Here is a 20387-nt window from a genome sequence, read left to right as displayed (position 1 = left end):
TTGCATTCCATTAGATAAAATCACATCCACGAAGTGGACTGAAGTATCAAAATGTTGTGGAATGACTGCCTTGATATTCCCTGAAACCACCTGGTGTGGCTGCTGGGCCACACACTTAATCTTTCCGAAGCCTTACGAGCCTTGTAGGTGTGCCCATGTCATCCGGGCAATGGATTTTTGTGAACAGTGAGTTCACGATACCTGAATGGTCCACTTCCCAAGAGAATGAGAATCACAGATCAGGTTGCAAATTTGTAAAGAAGCCAAGTTTACTAGACAAAAGGCCACACAACATGAGACTGGAAAGGAAGTAGGCTGAGTTACTGTCCACAGGTCTTAGGAAGTCCATTTTCCTACTTCATGGAAGTGTAAGAGTTTGGACAATGAATCCTTTCTTTGAAAACCTTCATTTTCAAAGGGAACAGAAGGGGTCAGATGACTGCCCCAGATAGGCTTCAGAGTCAGGCTGCAGGGACAGTTTGTGGTGGGCGCATTTCATCTTCCTGTGTCTGCTCAGGTGAGACCTTTGCCTAAAGCCTTGCCCACAGGTCCTGCATGTGTAAGTCTCCTCCCTCTTGTGTGCCAGCTGATGTAAGGTGAGGTGTGACTTCTGGACAAAGCTTTGACCACACTCTCTGCGCACACAAAGCTTCTCTTCGAAGTGTGCCCGCTTATGTGTGATGAGAGCTGACTTGTTGGTAAAACCCAGTCCGCACTGCCTGCACGCGTATGGCTTCTCCCTTGAATGCTTCCTCTTGTGTCGGATGAGCCCAGCCTGGTGACTGAAGCCTCGCCCACAGTCTCGGCACACGTACGGCTTTTCTCCTGAGTGCGTCCTCTGGTGTGCAACGAGGTTGGACTTCTGGCTGAAGCCTCGTCCACATTCCTCACACACCACGGGCTTCTCCCCGGAGTGCGTCCTCTGGTGCCTGATGAGATTTGACCGCTGGCTGAAGCCTCGACCACAATCCTTGCACACAATGGGCTTCTCCCCTGAGTGGATGTTCTGGTGCCTGTTGAGGTGCGACTTCAGACTAAAGCCTCGTCCACACACCCCGCATACGTATGGCTTCTCCCCAGTGTGCGTCCTCCTGTGAGAAATGAGAGTTGAATTCTGGCTAAAGCTGTGCCCACAGACACCACACACATAAGGCTTCTCCTTTGAGTGCGTCCTCTGGTGATTGACAAGGGTGGTCCTCTGCCGGAAGCACCGCCCACAGTCCTTGCAGGCATAAGGCTTTTCCCCTGAGTGCGTCCGTTGGTGGGAGATGAGGTTTGACCTGTCGCTGAAGCCAAGGCCACAGTCACCGCACACAATGGTCTTCTCCTCCAAGTGTGTCCTCTGGTGTCTCACAACAGCCGATTTCTGGCTGAAGCCCTTGCCACACTCCCGGCACACATACGGCTTCTCCCCTGAATGTGTCCTCTGATGGATGATGAGGTTTGACTTCTGGCTAAAGCCTCGTCCACACTCACCGCACATGTAAGGCTTCTCGCCCGAGTGTGTCCTCTCATGAATGATGAGTGTTGACTTCCGGTTAAAGCCTCGCCCACACTCGCTGCACACAACGGGTTTCTCCCCAGAGTGTGCCTTCTGGTGTCTGGCAAGGCTCTTCTTTAGACTGAAGCCCTTCTCGCACACCCCACACACATACGGCTTCTCTCCTGCATGGACCCTCTGGTGACTAAGCAGGTTCGTCATCTTGTGGAAGCCCAGCCCACACTCTCCACAGTTGACCGTTCCAAATCCCAAGACTTCTATCCGCTTCAGCAACCGTTCGGGTTCTTCAGTGCTCCCAGCTTGAGCGGAACTGGCCTCCACCCCTACCCATCTGATGCCATTCCGAGAGCTGACTGGCTGCCTTTGGGGTGGCCTGCAGAGGGCTCCCAAACTCCTTTTCTTTGTCCTTCTAGAGAGAGGCCTGGCACCCTCTCTCTCTCCACCTTCTGATTTCTCTCTGCAGCTCTTATCAGAGACTCCCTGCTGCTTCTCCTGGGCCCCATGACAGAAGTCCCCTGGGTCAACGTGACTTGTTGCACATAGGTGTGTGAAGACCCACGGGGCGTGACCACTCAGCACATGCTGCACAGGGAGTTTCTGATTGGTGAGATCTGGAGGGCAGACAGGACCAGGACAGAGTTCCCGCTTGGCCTGTGCTGCAGAGACAAGAATGAGTCAGAATGGAGTCCTTGCAGGGACGGCCCAAATAATCCTACCCAACCTAATGGTGACTGCACCTTGTCCTTGAGTGCCACCCCCTAAGACCTCCTCTACACGACTTCCTCCCCAGCCCATCACCACATCTCACACCTCCTACTCCATCCGGATAAGCACTACAGACGTGAGGCCACAAAAAGCACCACAGTTAACAGATACGTGAATCAGGCCAATACACAAGTCTCCACACAATTACTACTACAATTACCTCGGACTCACAACCACGCCGAGACAGGAACTACGTCCACTGTGTACTGTGTAGCTGTGCTTTTGACAGAGAGCTATTAACAAAACCCATGTGGGAACATCTCCTGCTGTTCTGGAGGATGAAGTAGGCAGGCTGAGAAAGCAGCATTCCAACTTTAGTGCAAGACAGCACAGGAGAAGGAAGAGTAGGTAGCCCAGATGGTGTTAGTGGGTCCAGGTGCTTGCCACCAAATCTGCACACGTGTTAGGAGAGAACTTAGTACCACGAGGTGTCCTCTGGCCTCTGTATGTGCACCGCAGCATGTGAATGCCCCGCTCCAACCAACAAGTGTTTTTAAAAAGAGAAAGAATGGTTCAACAGAAAGTGCACGACACACTTGAACTAGGGTGTCCCCACTTGACAAACACTTTATCAGTGGACTACTTTGTGAGAAGTTCTACAAGGCAGTAAGCCCTTGGCAGGGAACAGCACAACCATAGCCTAGGTCCCCGGTACTGTGAAAGATGCCCTTTACTAACCTCTAAGCCCTGTTAATTTCCAGAATTAGTTTAAATAAAAATGTCCCCAAGAATCAGTTAAAACAATAAACATGGGGGTTAGAAATAGAGCTGAATGGAGCTGGAGAGATTGCTCAGCGGTTAAGAGCACTGACTGCTCTTCCAGAGGACCCGAAGCTCAATTTCCAGCACCCACATGGCAGCTCACAACTGTCTGTAGCTCCAGTTCCAAGGGACCTGACACTCTCACAGAGACATGCAGGCAGGCAAAACACCATTGCACATGAAATAAAATAAATAAATTGTTTTTTTAAAGAAAGAAATATAGCTGAATGATAGAGTGCTTGCCTAGCTCTCACAAGCCTTGGGTTGATCCCTACAAACATAGGAGGAGAGAGAGACAGGCAAGCAGGCAGGCAGAAAACACAAGAGGATACTGAAGGGGGAGAGGAAAGACTGGGAGGCTGAGGCAGGAGGATCAGGAATTTGAGGCCAGCCTGATATCCACATCGAGTTTAAGGCCAGCTGGACCACATAGCAAGAGCATGTTTATAAGAACAAAACTACAGGACACACTGCCTAGGTGTCAACAGAACCAAAAACAACCCTGGACACAGGTCTAACAGCAGAGACAGTTTGTGACAAAGAAGGGCTAGGTCCTGAGAAGACTCAGCAACAAACATCAAATGACCACTGAAGTTGAAAAGAAACCAAAACAAAACCCAGAAAACATTTCTCTGCGCTATACCTCTTGTACTGTGTGAGCGGTGCTGGTTCTGGTCAGCTGAAGGCAATCAGTGACCAACCAATTTGAGCAGTTAGTACAGATCTTACCAAATCTGCCTAGACACTCTTTTCCTGAGCCAATGCACAATCACAGTTATCAGAATTACTCTATTCTACCGTATACCAAATGCAGTTTTCAGTCATAAACGAATTAGCACAATCAGAATAACTGTCTTAATTATTAAAGTAACCACCCTTTCCTAGCATGAAAGTCTTTTACTCTTTCTACACAGCAGACTACTAAAGAAATACCTTCCCTTTTATCTTGCAGTGTTTCATAAGTAACTAGGTGCAATTCTTTTTTAGTGAAATTTTTTATGTGTATGAATGCTTTGTCTGCATATATGTATGTATGTGCACCACGTGTGTGCCTGGTGCCTGTGGAGTTCAGTGATTGTGAGCCACCATGTGGGTGCTGAGAACTGACCTGGGTCCTTAGCAAGGACAACTCCTAACTGCTGCGTCATCTCTTCTGCACCTGGGTGCAATTCTTTCCCATCAGCAGCTCCACTGGTTGTCACTACAGGTGTGATTGACAGTCTGGGAACCACTGATCCAACCTGATACCCATCCCTCCCCAGCCCCACTTCTATGGAACACTCCGCCTAGGCAGCCAGCAGTGCCTCGGGACAGTTCCTTGGGTGTATCCAAAGCCTGGCCCCTTTTACCAGCTTTGGTTTGTGTAATCTAAGGTGTTGTGCAACTCATATCATAGCTGAGTCTGGGTTTCTATTTATGGCCCTATTTATGGTCTTCTAACTTCTGTGGGTACACACAAAGTGGCTGGCTTTTATTTGCAGTCAACATAACTCAGAATTAAACTGGTCCCTTCAAAGAAAGTTCAACATTGTTTTAACATCTATATGGAGTGACAGAAAGACAAATTTCAATTTTCCACCGGATGATCTTTTCCACTGACTGTGAATCTGCCGTTATGTGTACACTCTGGACTATTTAGTCTCAGGACAAACGGAACACAAAATATGATCAGTTCAACGAATTAGTTTATAAAGTATCTTAAGTCTACAGGTGCTCCTGTATTTATAGTTTACACAGATTTAATCAATACTGATAGAAGTTTAAATTTCAAAAACTCAGTCAGGCATGGTGGTGCATGACTTTAATCCCAGTACTCAGAAAGCAGAGGCAGGAGGCCAAAAGGCTTCAAGGAGAGAGAGACAAGAGACCCCAGGAATGCTGCTGCATGAAGACAGGGTGGCCCTACGGGTCAAATACTCAGTTCCTCATCTCTGCCTCTTCTCTTCAGCATCCTGGGCCGCTACCAGCCCTGTGCCCCATATGCCCAGGCCTTTCCCACTCACCTTGGCAGGCCACCTGTGGACATGTTCTCTCCTCTTGCCATGTCTCTTTCCCTTGCTCTAGCTGGGTGATGAGTTTTGGTTTTGAAAATGGAATTCCTGCTCACCAGAAAAGAAAACAGGATGGCTGTAGGTTAGGGTGTAGAAGGAATTCTGACTTGGCCTTTGGAATAGACTCAAAAGCAAAGACTGAGGGGGGAGCTGCAGGGGGCAGTGCCAAGGGTTAATGGTTACTGGAGATTATCGGGACAGTGAACTCAGAGGGGGATACACTGATTCTACTCCATGCTGGGGGATAAAACTCTAGTAAAGTGAATATTGACTCTCAAGCCGATTGGGTAGAGAAATGTCTAGATCAGTAAAGCACACCATTCAGACTGTCTATGAGGGGTTCCAGAGAGGATTCACTAGGAAGAAAGACCTGCCTTGAGAGGGGGTGGCATCACCCCATAGGCTGGGCCTGAATAGAAGAGAGATGGAGGAAAGTCCACACATACAGGTTTACCCTCCTTCCTCTTTGCTTCCTAGCTGCCATGAAGTATACTACTATGATCTATCAAGCTCCACTACCACAACACACTGAAACTGTGATCCTTCTGAGCATGGTGACACACGCTTTTAATCCCAATACTTGGGAGGCAGAGGCAGATGGACCTCTACAGGTTTGAGGACAACCTAGTGTTTGTAGTGAATTCTATGACAGTTGGTGGTATATAGTGAGACCCTGCCTGGTCTTTTCTGTGTCAAACACACAGATTGCAAGCCCAGTGCCACTTTGAGATCTTTGGCAGCAGTTAACTCTGCAGCTCACACACGATTGAGCCTGTACGATAATGAGTATTCAGAGACAGGTAATGCCTGGGGGGGGGGCACTCACCAACCTAAGACAGAGCGCCTGTGTGGCCTGGGCAGGTGTCTCCATGACGGGTAAGATGACCTGCTGACGTCCCACGCAACCTAAGTCAGAAGCTCATTTTTTAGTAAAAGGGGGACCTGTAGGGTCCTGGCCCCTGTTTTGGGTAACTGTTGCCTTGCTTGCTGACCTTGACCTTGATATCCTCCCTATGCTAATTCCCTACTGGGTTCCACCCTCCTAAATGCTTAAGGGGAAGTTCCTTGTCTGTGTATCCTGCATAATGGGCGTTAACAGCTTAGATGCAAGATTGTAAAACCTCAGTAGCGAACTTCTGCCCTCCAGGGTTCTCCCATTGTGCTGTAAGCCTGTATTTAAGACCTCCTCCCTCCTTCAATAAACAGCATTTGGCATTAAAAAAAAAAAAAAAAAAAAAAAAAACAAGAAAAATAATTCCTTTAAGTTGTTTTCATGGGTGTTTGTCACAAAAATGAAAAGTCTGACACACCTGTCTTATTTAAAAGAAGTTAACTTAGGGAAAGAGAGAGCCCCCGACTGGAGCGAAAAGCCTAGAGATGCAGAGTACACATTCACTCTGGCTGACATTCAACTCTTCAAAATCAGACTTCCCTAAGAAAGCAGAGAACAAAATGTCTTTACTCATGTCAAACAGGCCAAAAAGTAAGATGGCTGCTGAAGTATGACCTAAACTTCTGTGGATATGTGCACTAATTGAGAACGTCAGTCCTGAGAGACACACGGCTTACCCAGAGAGACCAGGTTGCTGTAGTTCTCCAACATCACCTCTTTGTAAAGGGACCTCTGAGCAGGGCTCAGCAGGCTCCACTCCTCCTGGGAGAAATCCACAGCCACATCTCTGAATGCCATGTGCACCTGTAACACAGAACGGTCCTGCTTAGCCCCAAGCCAACCCTGATGTGGCACAGGGTGAGGGGCAGTGAGAGGGTACCCCAGTAGAGGCAGTGAGAAAGACTGCATCTGCTCTGGCTGCCACCCTGATGCCATATGATCTGAGACCTCTAAACCCCTGTATCCACCTAGTCAGTACCATTTATGAACCTAGAGATTCAAAGTTCTGGTAGGCTACTTTGTTCATGCAAAAAGTAAAACTGTAAGTCCTGAGAATTTTAAATCTAGCAGAAAAGTCAACACATAAAAATTCAACAACAAGCTGGGTGGTGGTGGTGCGTGCCTTTACTCCCAGTCTCATCTCTGTGAATTTGAGGACAGTCAGGTCTACAGAGCAAGTTCCAGGCCAGCCAGGGCTACACAGACAAACCTGTCTCAGGGGAAAAAAAAAAAAACAAACCCAAAAAACAGTAAGGCCTAAGAGCCTTTCTGAGTTACTGGGTTTGTTTTCAGTTTTTATTTGTATAGATGCATGCATGTCTATGTGTATGCACATACATATAGGTGTACACAGAGGATGCACACAAAAGGCATCTGGTCTCCTGGACTAGAGTTACAAGCAGTGTAAGCCACCCTAAAGGTCCTCTGCAAGAGCAGTACACTCTCCTAACGATGGAACCACTCCTCCAGTCCCCAGACTTTCTAAGTTTTAAAAATTTAAAAGACCAAATAGTCTAACACATGATATTAATGTTGAAGCATCTGAAATTCATGCAGTTCCATAACACCAAAGCCTAAATAAGCCACAACTCAGCCCGAGCTGAGAGGCACAGAGGGGTGGTGAGGTATCTGAGCCGCATTCCCTGAGTGTCAGGCCCATCTCTGTCATAAACCAACGCTTCAGCTTTCTCACATGGAAAACATGGCTAATGGCAATTCAACCCACACACACTGGGTGCCACAGTGGAACCTCTTGCTACTCATCTCCATCCCATTCTCCTGTGCCCAGATTCATTCTCCTTGGCTCCTCGACTGAGAACACGCTGTGAAGAGGTTTGCTAACACTGGGCCCAGGTACTCAGTCTTTTGGACAGAAAGGAACCGAGGGAAAAACAAGGCACTAGTATTCCAGATAAGCCTACGGGGAGCAGAGCCTAGGGCATCCTGGGCACAGGCAGAGGGAGAAGGGAGGCCCAAACCATGGACAGGGAGAGCTGACTATCCAGAATGAAACCAAGTAAGTGGAGTGAAGCAGCCTGGAGGTGATTAACCTTTACTATGGTAAAATATACATAACGCAAAAGTCACTGATTTACCAGTAGGCGTGCAGCTGAGTAGCATCAAGGGTATTCCTAGTGCTGCCAACCATCGCCACTTCCCTGCAGAAACTCTGTCTTGAACAGTAACTTCCCAGTTCCCAACTCTGGTAAAGGCCATTTCTGTCCCTATATATCTGGCTAGTGCATGTGGCTAAAATAAGGGGAATCACACAATGTGTGGCTTATTTCAGTTAACGCACCTTTAAGGCTCATCCACATAGAAGCACACGCTCTTGTCACTCTGTAAAACTAAGCAATATTTCACTGCATGTGTGTGTTCATCTATTCTGTAATTGATGGACATAGCTTCTAGCTACTGTGAATAACTGCTATAGACACCCAATATCTGGGTTCTTACCTTCTTTTTGTTTGTCTGGTTTTTTTGTTTGTTTGTTTTTTTGGGTTTTTTTTTTGTTTGTTTGTTTGTTTGTTTTTTTTCGAGACAGAGTTTCTCTGTGTAAAATCTCTGGCTGTCCTGAGACTTACTTCATAGACCAGGCTGGCCTCAAACTCACATAGATCCACCTGCCTCTGCCTTCCAAGCACTAGGATTAAAGGTTTGTACCACCACCACCTGGCACCTTCAATTCTTTTGAGTGCATGCCCAAAAGTGGACTTAACTGGATCAAATGGTAATTCTGTGTCCACAGTGCCACATCCATTTCATTAACAATGTACAAGGGCTCTAGTTTTTCCATACCCTCTCTAAAACCATTACTGTGTGGTTTATATGTATGTTGGTGTGTGGGGGAGCGTGCATTTGTGTGTATGGAGGCCAGACCAATATTTATCTATTTATATGACAAGATCTCACTATATAACCTTGGCTGGCCTGGAACTCACTATGAAAGCCAAGTTGGCTTTGAACTCACAGAGATTCACCTGCCTCTACCTCTCGAGTACTGGGATTACAGGCATATGCCATCACTCCCAGCCTACTTTTTCCTATTTTTTGAGTCAGGATCTCTTGATGAACCTAGAGCTCCTTCATCCACTAGGCTGGATGACCATGAGCTCCAGGGATCCACCTAGGCCCTCACCTCCCTAGCAATGCTGTGCTTACAGATGCCTGTTGCTGTGCCCAGCTCTTTACATGGGTGCTGGACATCTAAGCTCAGGTTCTCATGCCTGTGCAGCAGGCACTTTGGCAACTGAGCCATCTCCCCATCCCCCACCCCCCTTTTTTTAATAACAGACATGGGGGAGGGCTGGAGAGATGGCTCAGCAGCTAAGAGCACTGGCTGCTCTTCCAGAGGTCCTGAGTTCAATTCCCATCAACCACATGGTGTCTCACAACCATCCGTAATGAGATCTGTGCCCTCTTCTGGCCTGCAGGGACACACGCAGGCAGAACACTGTATATATAATAAATAAATAAATCTTTTAAAAAATAATAATGATGGACATGGGAATAAAGTCTTTACGTGTATCTCAATACTGGTTACTTTTTATGTGCTTACGTACTTTTTATGTGCTCACTGGCTGGCAAGTGTGTATGCTAGGTATCCTTTAAATGATCGTGGGTTACAGACTTGACCCCAGAAAGGCACTACTGGGAGGGAGCAGAACCTTTAAGAAGTGAGTCAGTGGGAACATGCCCTCAAAGAGAACTCTGAGACCACGGCCCATTTCACTTCTCTCTGGTCCCTGGTTCTCCATGTAAGCGGTTTTGCTCTCCCATTCACTCCCATAGCCATTCGCTGCCTTACTACAAGCCCAAAGCCACCATAGACTAGAACCTTCCAAACCCTGAGCCAGAATGAAGCTTTTATTACTTCAGGTATTGCACCACAGTGACAGAACGCTAATATGTTGGTCACGTCTGCATTTTCTTTGCAGAAATGCTGACACATACCATTTGAACACACTGAATCTTTTGTTATATGTTCTCTCTATATTCTTGACATTCCTTCTCAGTTCCGTAACTTACAAATAGGATTCTTTCCTTTTGATGAAAATGTAAAGTTCTAATGAAGCCCAGTATTTCTACTTCTTTTGTTGTCTGTGCTTTTGATACCATTTCCAAGAAATCACCAAGTCCAGTATCCCATGCACCTGTTTCCTTTCAGAGGCATACAGTGGGGCTCTCATGCTGTGTCCTGACTCCTTCCTTCCCTTGCACATGGTGCGAGCTAAGTGTTCACCTTCTCTTTTCTGACAGACCTTGTCTTTTCCACACTGGATGCTTTTGCACTCTTGCTGAAAACCATTTGGTCACATGTGCCAGGGTTGACTTTGATGTCTTCTCTTCTGTCCATCAGTCTGTCTGTACCAGGACTGAAGCTGGGATTAGAATTACTTTCTGGGAATTCATGAAATCCACAGCTGAAGTACTTCAGCCTTGTTCTCTTTCATCCACAGCTGAAGTCCTTCAACCTTGTTCTCTTTCACCTACAGCTGAAGTCCTTCAGCCTTGTTCTCTTTCATCCACAGAAGTCCTTCAGCCTTGTTCTCTTTCATCCACAGAAGTCCTTCAGCCTTGTTCTCTTTCATCATCCACAGAAGTCCTTCAGCCTTGTTCTCTTTCATCCACAGAAGTCCTTCAGCCTTGTTCTCTTTCACCTACAGCTGAAGTCCTTCAGCCTTGTTTTCTTTCATCCACAGCTGAAATCCTTCAGCCTTGTTCTCTTTCATCCACAGAAGTCTTTCAGCATTGTCCTCTTTCATGATGGCTTCAGGTACTCAGAGTCCCTCAGATCCCACATGAACTTTAGGGTGAACTCTATTTCTGTAAAACAAAAGTCATTGAGCTTGTGATATATGTTTCCATTGAGCCTGAAAGATGGTTTCAGAAGTTTTTCAATCCAGTAGCACATGGCACCTTTCCACTTATTTGTGACTTCTTTCATTTCCTTTTTCTTTTTTCACTCTTGTGGTACTGAAGATTGAAGTCAGATTTTCATAAATGCTGGTACTCTACCTCTGAGACACACCCCAAGCCCTATTTCTTTAATTCTTTCAGCGATGTTCTGTCGTTTTCATATCTGTGGTTAGTTCTGAGTATTTTACTCCTTTTGATGCACATAGAGTTGTTTTCTAATTCTCTTTTAGTGTTGCTCATTGTTAGTCTACAGGTGTGTGCCACCACTACCTGGCAAAAATGGGCATCTTTATCCTGTCCCTGTGTTATGGCTATCTAGCCTTTCATCTTGGCATACACACACTGTGAGACTTACTCATACGGCCTCTCCTTTAAGTAGTTTTCATATAAAGGCATTTAATTTGTCAAGTACATTTCTGCATCCAGCAGAATGATCATGTGGCTTTTCCTTCAACTAACAATGTGATGTGTAACACTGATTTTTTTTTTTAATGTTGAACCATCATCTTTATATCCCAAGAATCGATCCTTTCTAGAATACATCATTCTTTTAATGTGCTTTTCAATTCCGTTAGCATTTTCTTGAAGGTTTTTTTTTTTTCCTTCCTTTTTCTCACTGTAACAAATCTGTAGTTTTCTTTTAGTGTCCTTGTCTGGTTTGGGCACCAAGAGTAATACTGACTTCAAAAAATAATTTATCCAGTTCTCCATATTTGGGGGAAAGTTTGAGGGCTGGCATTAGCTCTTCTTTAAGTGTTTGATAGAATTTCCCAGTGAAGCCACCAGGTCACAGGCCCTTCTTGGTGAGCAGGGCTCAATGACCGAGTCAGGTCTTAGTTGGAATGTCCATTTCTTCACTACTCCCCGCTTCAAAGTCTGTTTCATTTGGTGGTGTACAGTTTATAGTACTCTTATAACCCTTTTAATTTCTACCTCATTTTTCATTTCTTATTTGAATAATTCACATTTTAATATAGTTATAAATTTTGATGCCTTCTGGAGAACTTTAAGTTTGATTAATTTTCCCTTTTTTTGGGGGGGGTTGTTTTTAGACTTGCTATGTAGCCCAGGCTGGCCTAAAATTTAAAGCAAACCTCCTGCCTCAGCCCTCCAAGTACTGGAAACATTGGTATGCACCAATAAATCCAGCTTCTCTATTTCATTTGCTTTTATTCTAATATTTATTATTTTTGTTATCTATTACCTTTGGGTTAATAGTTTAGTTTGTGTTCTAGCTCTCTCTAAGTTGTTCCCCTAGACTCTTCTTTTTCCCTGTCTCTCTTTAAGGACAGGTTCTCGTGTAGCCTAAGCTGGCTTCAAATCTGCTATGTACTTGAGAATGACTCTGAACTTCTGAGCTCTCTGCATCACCACACAGGCTGGAGTTACAGGTTTGGGCTACCACCCTTGGATTCTGTGGTGCTGAGGATCAACCCAGGGCTACTTGCAGGCTAGAAAAACATTGTGTCAACTGAGCTGCATTCAAGGCCCTAGTCATCGTCCTCTCCTCCTCCTCCTCCTCCTCCTCCTCCTCCTCCTCCTCCTCCTCCTCCTCTTTCTTTGCTTGTTTGTTTTTTTCCAGACAGGGTTAGTCTGTGTAACAGCCTGGCTGTCCTGGAACTCACTTTGTAGACCAGGCTGGCCTCAACTTACAGATTTCCGCCTGCTTCTGCTTCCCGAGCGCTGAGACTAAAGGCGTGTACCACCACCGCCCGGCCTCCTCATCTCCTTCTCAAATCTAAGCACTATGCTTAAAAGTGTTGCTCAACATTGATTCCACCATATAATTTGTGTTTTTGTCTTCACTTGTCTCTAGAAGTTTCTGATTTCCTCTTTCACACATTGGTTTGGATATACTATTTAATTTCCAGGTATGTGAGGATCTTTTGGTTTTCCTTCTGCTGCTGGTTTATAGTTTTGTTTCACTGTGGTGTATGACATATACCTTTCTAAGATTACTGGTAATCTGTGGTGCAATGTAATGCATATGGATGCTGAAAACTATCCATATGCACTTGAGAGGGCAATATCCAGTTTCGTTGGGATGTCTGTTAGATCTAGTTGGTTTACTAGCTGGTTCATCTTTATGCACTGTGATCAAAGCAGAACTACCAACCTGCTGCTTCCTGCCCTCAGAGATGGACGATGAGATATCGCTGATAGTCTCATTTAGGATCCCAGGTACTCAGGGTTGCTTTCTTCTTGCTCTTTTCCAAATAGTCTCTGAAGTCTGGGTTAATCCTTTCACTATCCTGTGTCCTGGTATAGATGTCCCAGCCTGTCCCACCTTGTGCTGCTGAGTGCCTTGTCTGTTCATATTCATGCCACCCAGCAAATGTGAGGCCACTATTTCCTCAAATGCCTCTCCTCTTCCCCTTTTCATAATCCCACAATGGCCAGGAGTGGTGGTACACACCATTAGGACCCAGCACCTGGAGGCAAAGGCAAGTGGATCTCTATGAGTTTGAGGCCAATGTGGTCTACACAGAGAATTCCAGGTCAGCCAGGGCTATATAGTGAGTCCCTGTCTCAAAAAAACCAGAAAACGCTGGGCGTGGTGGCGCACGCCTTTAATCCCAGCACTGGGAGGCAGAGCCAGGCGGATCTCTGTGAGTTCGAGGCCAGCCTGGTCTCCAAAGCGAGTTCCAGGAAAGGCGCAAAACTACACAGAGAAACCCTGTCTCGAAAAACCAAAAAAAAAAAAAACAAAAAAAAAAAAAAAACCAGAAAACAAACCTAACCTAAGACTGATGATAACCCCACCAGTGTATACTGGTTTACTTGGTGTCCCAACAGATCCCTAAGTCTCGTTTATTTTCTGTAATATTTTTCATGGTCCCCAAACTTAATTTCAGTGGTCCTATCTGCAGTTCTGGTGACTCATTCCTGTTGCCTTTCAAATCTTTCTAACTTCCCAGTTCTTACGTAGCCACTTTAGCTGGCGGAAACGAGATCAGTAACAACCACCAGAACACATATCCTTGACACCTGGCTAAAAGGCTCCCAGCAGCTATGTGCCAGCTGCTGCAGTAACATGGACACGGCTGCTGGCCGTGAGGGACAAGAGGACAGACGGCCACTACTCTATCAAGAGCTGAAACCAACTGGCATGTCATTCACGTCTTCCCAATGGAATCTGTAGGCTGGAGCTAAACTCTTTCAAAATAGGTATGCTGACATATTCCAGCAATCCAGTTGTTGTCGATGAGGGAGAGAGATGCCTGATTCTTCCTGTTCTTTACTGTGGAGTCGCTCTCAGCCAACTTGAGGTTTGAAGATGAACGAAGGAATGTGCACACTGTTTCACACTGAAGAACTGTGTGGTGTAGAGTTAATCACTAGGTAAATAACGGATACATAGGCTAAGCACAAAGGGACACTCAGGGGTGCCTGCAGGTGCGATCACTCAGACGGAACAGGCCCTGGACCCTGGTAAGCACCCACACGACAGTCAGGACAAGAGAAGAGTCTGTCCATCCCACGACAGCTAGCATGAAGACAGGAGGCACTCACCACTATTCCCTCGGCTCTCTGGGACCCTGCAGCCACCTTCCCAGCCTCCCCAAAGGAGGATGATATCTTGAAAGTACATCTGGGTAAGGAAAACAGAAAGGAGAGGGTGTGAGGTGAAAATGCTTTTTCTAGAAGGAATGTGAAGAAATGTACCTTCTGGGAAACAGCAAGGTAAAGGGGCAACAAGCCAGGGGAATCCGGGTTCCTGCAAAGCAAAACAGATGAAAACAGATACCAGAGGACTTATAACCGCTCCCTCCTCGGCAACCAAATATGGAAACCATATTTAAGCTTACAAAAGCATTTTCTCAAGCTAGGGTGGGGAGATGGACTCAAAAACACTAGGATGTGGCAGTTCAGGTTACAGAAATGCAGACATGTAAATAGGAATATGGTGATATTTGTGCTGAAATGTGATTTTATTTGTATGTTAATAAATAAAGTTGCCTGGGGGTCAGACCTAATAGCAAGCCATAGCAGAAGCCAGGCGGTGGTGGCGCACACCTTTAATCCCAATCACATGACAAGCAGATCTCTGTGTGTTCAAGGATACAGACAGCATGGAGACACACGCCTTTAATCTCAATACCAACCATAGAGACTTAGAGGTCTGTATAGACAGGCAGTGACGAGGAGGTCATGTGGTTTGGTTTACAACCAATAAGAAGGCAGAACAGTCAATAAAAAGACAGACACACAGGAAGTAGGCCTCTTTCTGAGGGTAAGGACGGCAGCGGCAGCGAAGGGTAAGAAAGGTTTTTTTAGTCTCAGCTCTCAGCTACTGCTCTGACCTCTTGGGCTTTTAACTCTGCATTTGGCTCTGTGTTTCTTATTTAATAATAAGACCATTACATCCACATAGGAATCTATTAAAAGGCAAAGCAGAGGGGCTAAGAGCACTGCTTGTGCTTCCAGAGGACAGGGTTCGATTCCCAGCACCCACATGGCAGCTCCCAACCATCTGCAGTTCCAGGGGATCCGACGCCCTCTTCTGGTCTCCACAGGCGCTGTACAAATGTGGCGCACAGACATACGTACAGGCAGAACACCATACACATAAAATACAATAAATCTCAAAAATCATTTTTAAAATTAAAATGTAAAGCAGAAAACGAGAATCCAAACAATTCAGCTAAAAATGACCTCATTCAAAGATACTGGGAAAGAAAAGAACCAAACAAAATCCTAACTCCAGCTTGAATTAAGTATCTTGAAACATACGAGAGAGCATCTAGAATCCAAAATTCAAAAACTAAGAAACTGAGAAATGGGCAGGTGAAATCTAGACACCAAGAAGATTTGACTGGACTTCTGCAAGAAAACACAGATCAAGCCTATTTGTAGGATTGCTTATGAAAAGTGAAGAATAAATTACAAGATACCCAAGAAAATAGATTGAAATAAAAGTGACAGACATTTAAAAATGACCAGAAAAAAAAAAACCTGAAAGTACAAAAAAAAAAAAAAGATGCAAAAGGACTAGAGAGAAAGGTGAGGAAGGAAAATGGACAAAGTATAATATTCATATAATTACTCTTTCTGAAAGCAAAAACAAAAACAATAAGCAGAACAAATATATAAAGTATGATAGAAGAAAGCATTTCTAAAACATGACTGGGGCTGAATGTGGTGGCCCATGCCTTTAACCCCAGCCCTTGGGAAGCAGAGGCAGGTGAATCTCTGTGATTTTGAGGACAGCCTAGTCTATATAGTGAGTTCTAGGACAGCCAGAGCCACGCAGAGAGACCCTGTCTCCAAAGCAAAACCGAACAGATGACTGACCTGAATCAAATATGAAAGTACTATGAGACAGGTGAGAAAAGCTGCTTCAACTCCAAGACATCCACCAGAGAGCCCAGGAGTCTGGAAGAACACAGAGGACACTAAGCAAAAGAAACCAGCCTCCGATCAAGTTTTCAAAATCACAGCTCTGTCACTGCACATTACAGGTGAGAATGGAAAATGGCACAGCCACAAAATCATACAGTGGCTCCTCACAAAAAGACAGTGTGGTCCACCATGCTACTCCGAACACAGACGCAAAGCATGCTACTCCGAACATAGACGCAATAACCTGAGCTATTGGAGTATTGGCTCCCTGGATGTATAACAGTATCAGTCACACTGCTGAGGGACAGCTGGAGATTATACCAATAACCTGTGTCTCTTCAAACCTCCACTCACTGACTTAACCAGACATGTGTGAAGCCCATCACACTAGTTATTATTGTGGTATGTACAAAATGACAATACTCTCTTTCCCCTGTCCATCCTAGATTCATTAATTAGAACTCTGTAAGAACAGCTGTCCCATCTTCCCGTTTATTGAATTCAGTTATTTATGTCTAGATGGGTTCTTATCTTATCTCTGGGATTATAATATATTATCACTATGTTTTCTACTGTTCAAATTATCCCAGCTTTAAACCTTGGTTTGGGGTTACCTCTGCTTTAACTGATAAATGTGATTCAGGTAACATTGTACCACACCTGAAGAACACTAGACAGCTTTCACTTTTGGGAATCCTAAGATACCATGTATTAAGTTCCAACTACCCTCCTGGAGAGAACACACAGAGACAGGGGGCCAGGTACGACATGCTACACGAAGAGGGTGAGACCAGGGGTCCTTGCTGACCCCAGTCTTTCTGTGAACCCACTAAAGCACCAAAGGTGTTGAGAGTATTATCTTGTATGGTTCAACATAAATGACCACAGTCTGGGTGAATAGATGAATGAAAAAGACATACAGTTTAACAAACATGGATAAGCACAGAAGAAAAGTAGTAACAGAAGTGGCTGTGGCTCTGGAATTTTAAATAGAGTAATTGGAGAGAGTTCTATAAGGTCACAGAGGATCTGAAGGGTGTGAGGGAGTAAATATCTCAGACAAGAGAACAGCCTGGGCAAAGGCTGCCAAAGTAAAGGAGCAATGGATGTGGCTGATGTGGTGACAGAAGAGTGGAGATGAAGTCCAAACATAAACATCTCATGGGGCAATGAGACCTAGCACTGGGGGACACTGGTTTTAACTTTGATTAGGAAGAAAAGCCACTGGGAAGGGGTTTTATAAATGGATGACATAATTTGATTTTTAGCTGAAAAGATCCTTGTGGTTTCTGTACTAACGCGTCTTGGGGCAGGGTAAGAGACCAAGTGAAGAGGTCCAGAGACAACAATCTTCCCTGGAAAATGGTGACCCAGACCACAGTGGGAGCGGCAGGGGTTAGAGGTCATCGGATTTCAGATGTGGCTACTGTAGACAGTAAAAACAAGAATCAAGGATGTCCCCAAGGTTCTGAGTCTGAGCAACCTAAAAAGGAGTCGCTAGGTCTCTGCTCCCCTTTAAAGAATTACTGGAACATAGTAGGGTGGAGTACATCTGGAAAAGAGCAGGATGGAGTCAGATCAGATCCCGGTGTGTGGAAATGAAAGAGCCTTACCGCAGTGTGGAAGTGATAAGCGGGCGGAAAATACAATTACAGTCCTCAGAGTTAAGTGAGCACGTGTGGAACTAGAGAATTCCACAGCCAATCACAGAGAAAGTGAATCTGGAAAGAACAATGCAGCGAGGCAAACTCAGACAGCCAGCTAGAAGTTACAGCGGTTAAACCCAAACAAGCAAGGCCCAGAGAAACAGGAGGAAGGGCATAGAAAGAGAAAGCCAGCTTGCTGAATTCCACATACTTCTCCTTTACCTGCCTTTCATCACAGATGTTATGACTGGAGAGAAAAAGAAAACAACAAAAATCAAACTCCATATGGACTGAATATTAAATCATATTAACAAGTTACACATGTTGTTGGGTGTAACAATGAAATTGTACACACTAAAGTTGTACATCTTTTAAAATAAAATTGTGTGTGTGTGCAGATGTCACTAGGTGTTAGAGATGCCTATTAAAGTAGGTGCCAGGAAAATAACTGAAAATTCCTGAAAACTATTCCAGCAGGACAAACAATAAATGAGGACAGACCCAGGCTGGCTCCTGACAAGCCCTAGGCTAATCAAATGCTGAGGTAGAATGCAGGGGAAATGATTGGGAGTGTAATAAGTGAGCACACCAGGCCTGGATATTCCCTGTGAAAACTATCACCCTTAGAACAAGGTGATCTTCCTGGAGGAACCAGCTGGGGTTCTGATCCCCAGCGGGACACCATGAGATACAAGATGTTGAAAGAAAGCAACAGAAACCTGCTCCTGATTCAGGATGCAAAAATGAATGACACTCACCTGACGCTGGGCAGTCAGGAACTCAAAAGCATTCTCCCCAGCAGGAGGTACTGTAGGTAGCCAGGGGTCACGGGAAGCACAAGAACAAAATAAACAGAAAACAAACAAACAAAACAAAAGGTTCAGCAAAGTCCTTGGAAATCCTCAAGCTCCAGCAGGGCAGTGCACCTCTTCTTCCTTAAAGGCATTAGGAATGGACCTGCCTCAGAAGACAAGATGAGGAGAATTGTGGGTACTTCCTAGAAAGCAAGCTGGGATGGAGGCTAAGAACTCAGCCTTCCCCGGCAGGCTGCTGATGGGAGGTGTAAGATAATCCTCTCTGCCAGTAGTAATGAAAGTCAGTACTTACTGAACACTTAGAACATTCCAGAGACTGTTCCAGGCAGTCTTCATGCTAGCCTTACAACAACTCAGGGTAGCTGTTACTATGGTTTTACACGTGAGACTGGAGACTCCATGAGATCAGGACCTTGCCAAGGTGACAAAACTGTGAAGTGACAGCTTGTGAAAGCGCGGCTGTGAAGACCAGAGTCTGTAGGGTTGTAAGGATTCTTAGTGTGTTCACTTTGAGATGAATCCTGGTTAGCCACAAGGTGGCAAGTGTTGAATCTGGGTGACAGGTCTTTGGAGTTTTATATCTCTCCGGCTGTTTGAAATTTCTCCTTAACAAAACAGTAAAGTGCAATTTAAAAGTGCTTGCAGTCACTAAGTCTTTGGATGCTTTAAAAACTTGAGGAATGGGTCCCAGTGTGACCGCCTCCTCTCCAAAGCCCTAACTTGGAATGGGGAACACTAAACTGAGACCCTAAGAATGAGTCAACACTCAGTGAAATCTGGACTTATTTGGCTGGGGCAGGAAGCAAAGTTGAGGAGTGGTAGGACCCAAAGACCACTACCTCCCCAAAACACCAAAAAAACTCCAGAGGCACATAGACCTAGACAGTCCTACCCCAACACCTAGTAAATATCACACCCCTAAAAGTCTCCTCACTTAAGCCACACCTTCGTGGGCACTTAGAGCATGAGCGAGCTCTTCTAACAATACGGCGATTTCAACCAACGCTGAACCTGTCCCCACCCTCAACACAGAAAGGCCAAGCCTTGCACCTACATAACACTGGGGTTCACAGCTGAGGCTCACACCACTCCCTCAGAGGTGCGTGCCCACACCCCCAAGATAACACACCCGTGCCTGCGCGTCCCCTCAGCTCCCAGATTCCAGCACTACTGCCCAGTGCCCAGGCTAACCCTAGACCAGCCCTGCAGGATCTTCCTCTCGGTCCAGAACAGAGCCCCGCGGGAGAGGCACTCACCAACGCCACCAAAGAACAAGGGGCTGCTCCGGCCACCAGCTGAGGAGCGACCCCCACCCTACCCCAGCGGGCGCCGGGACTACATCACCCAGGATCCTCCAGGCACAAGAACCACGCCTCCCAGCATGCCCCACGCCACCCACTAGCTTGGACCGCCGCAGCTCCCATTGTCCTCCGATGGGTCCGTTTCTGGGTGAGTGCTACGCTTAGCTGGAGTGTGAGCGCTGCGGCGCCTGGAGGCCTTATCCTCCTTCCAAAGACCACGTTCCTAAATCGTAGTCATTCTCCTCTCAGCGCCTCTGCCCGAGGAACTACGCTCCCCAGGGATCCCTGCAGCGATTTCCGCATCCGGTGCCATCTGCCACCCCTCTACGCCCCTGCCCCATGCACACACAAATACACCCGCGAGGGGAAATGGCGCCCCAGAGATCCTTCT

At 45.9% G+C, this 20387-nt stretch overlaps 1 protein-coding gene across 2 annotated transcripts; it reads right to left on the bottom strand.

The window, feature by feature from the left end:
• Nucleotides 1-244: 244 nt before the first annotated feature.
• On the bottom strand, nt 245-20054 carry Znf133 (zinc finger protein 133). 2 transcript variants are annotated; one of them, XM_059261553.1, is made up of 5 exons: nt 19952-20054; nt 14405-14483; nt 6649-6775; nt 5032-5127; nt 245-2157 (listed from the first exon to the last, which is right to left on the bottom strand). In XM_059261553.1, exons 3-5 carry the CDS (start codon nt 6767-6769, stop codon nt 413-415), a joined length of 1962 nt encoding a protein of 653 aa, XP_059117536.1. In that variant the 5' UTR covers nt 6770-6775; nt 14405-14483; nt 19952-20054; the 3' UTR covers nt 245-412. The 2 variants fall into 2 exon arrangements, with proteins under 2 accessions (XP_059117536.1, XP_059117538.1); XM_059261555.1 differs by lacking the exon at nt 19952-20054 and adding an exon at nt 18639-19318.
• Nucleotides 20055-20387: the final 333 nt, after the last annotated feature.

The sequence above is a fragment of the Peromyscus eremicus genome, chromosome 4 (assembly GCF_949786415.1).
Source record: "Peromyscus eremicus chromosome 4, PerEre_H2_v1, whole genome shotgun sequence".
In the NCBI taxonomy this organism is placed as follows: Eukaryota; Metazoa; Chordata; class Mammalia; order Rodentia; family Cricetidae; genus Peromyscus; species Peromyscus eremicus.
Note: the sequence above shows the minus strand (reverse complement) of the source record. Positions and strands in the feature narration are given on the sequence as shown.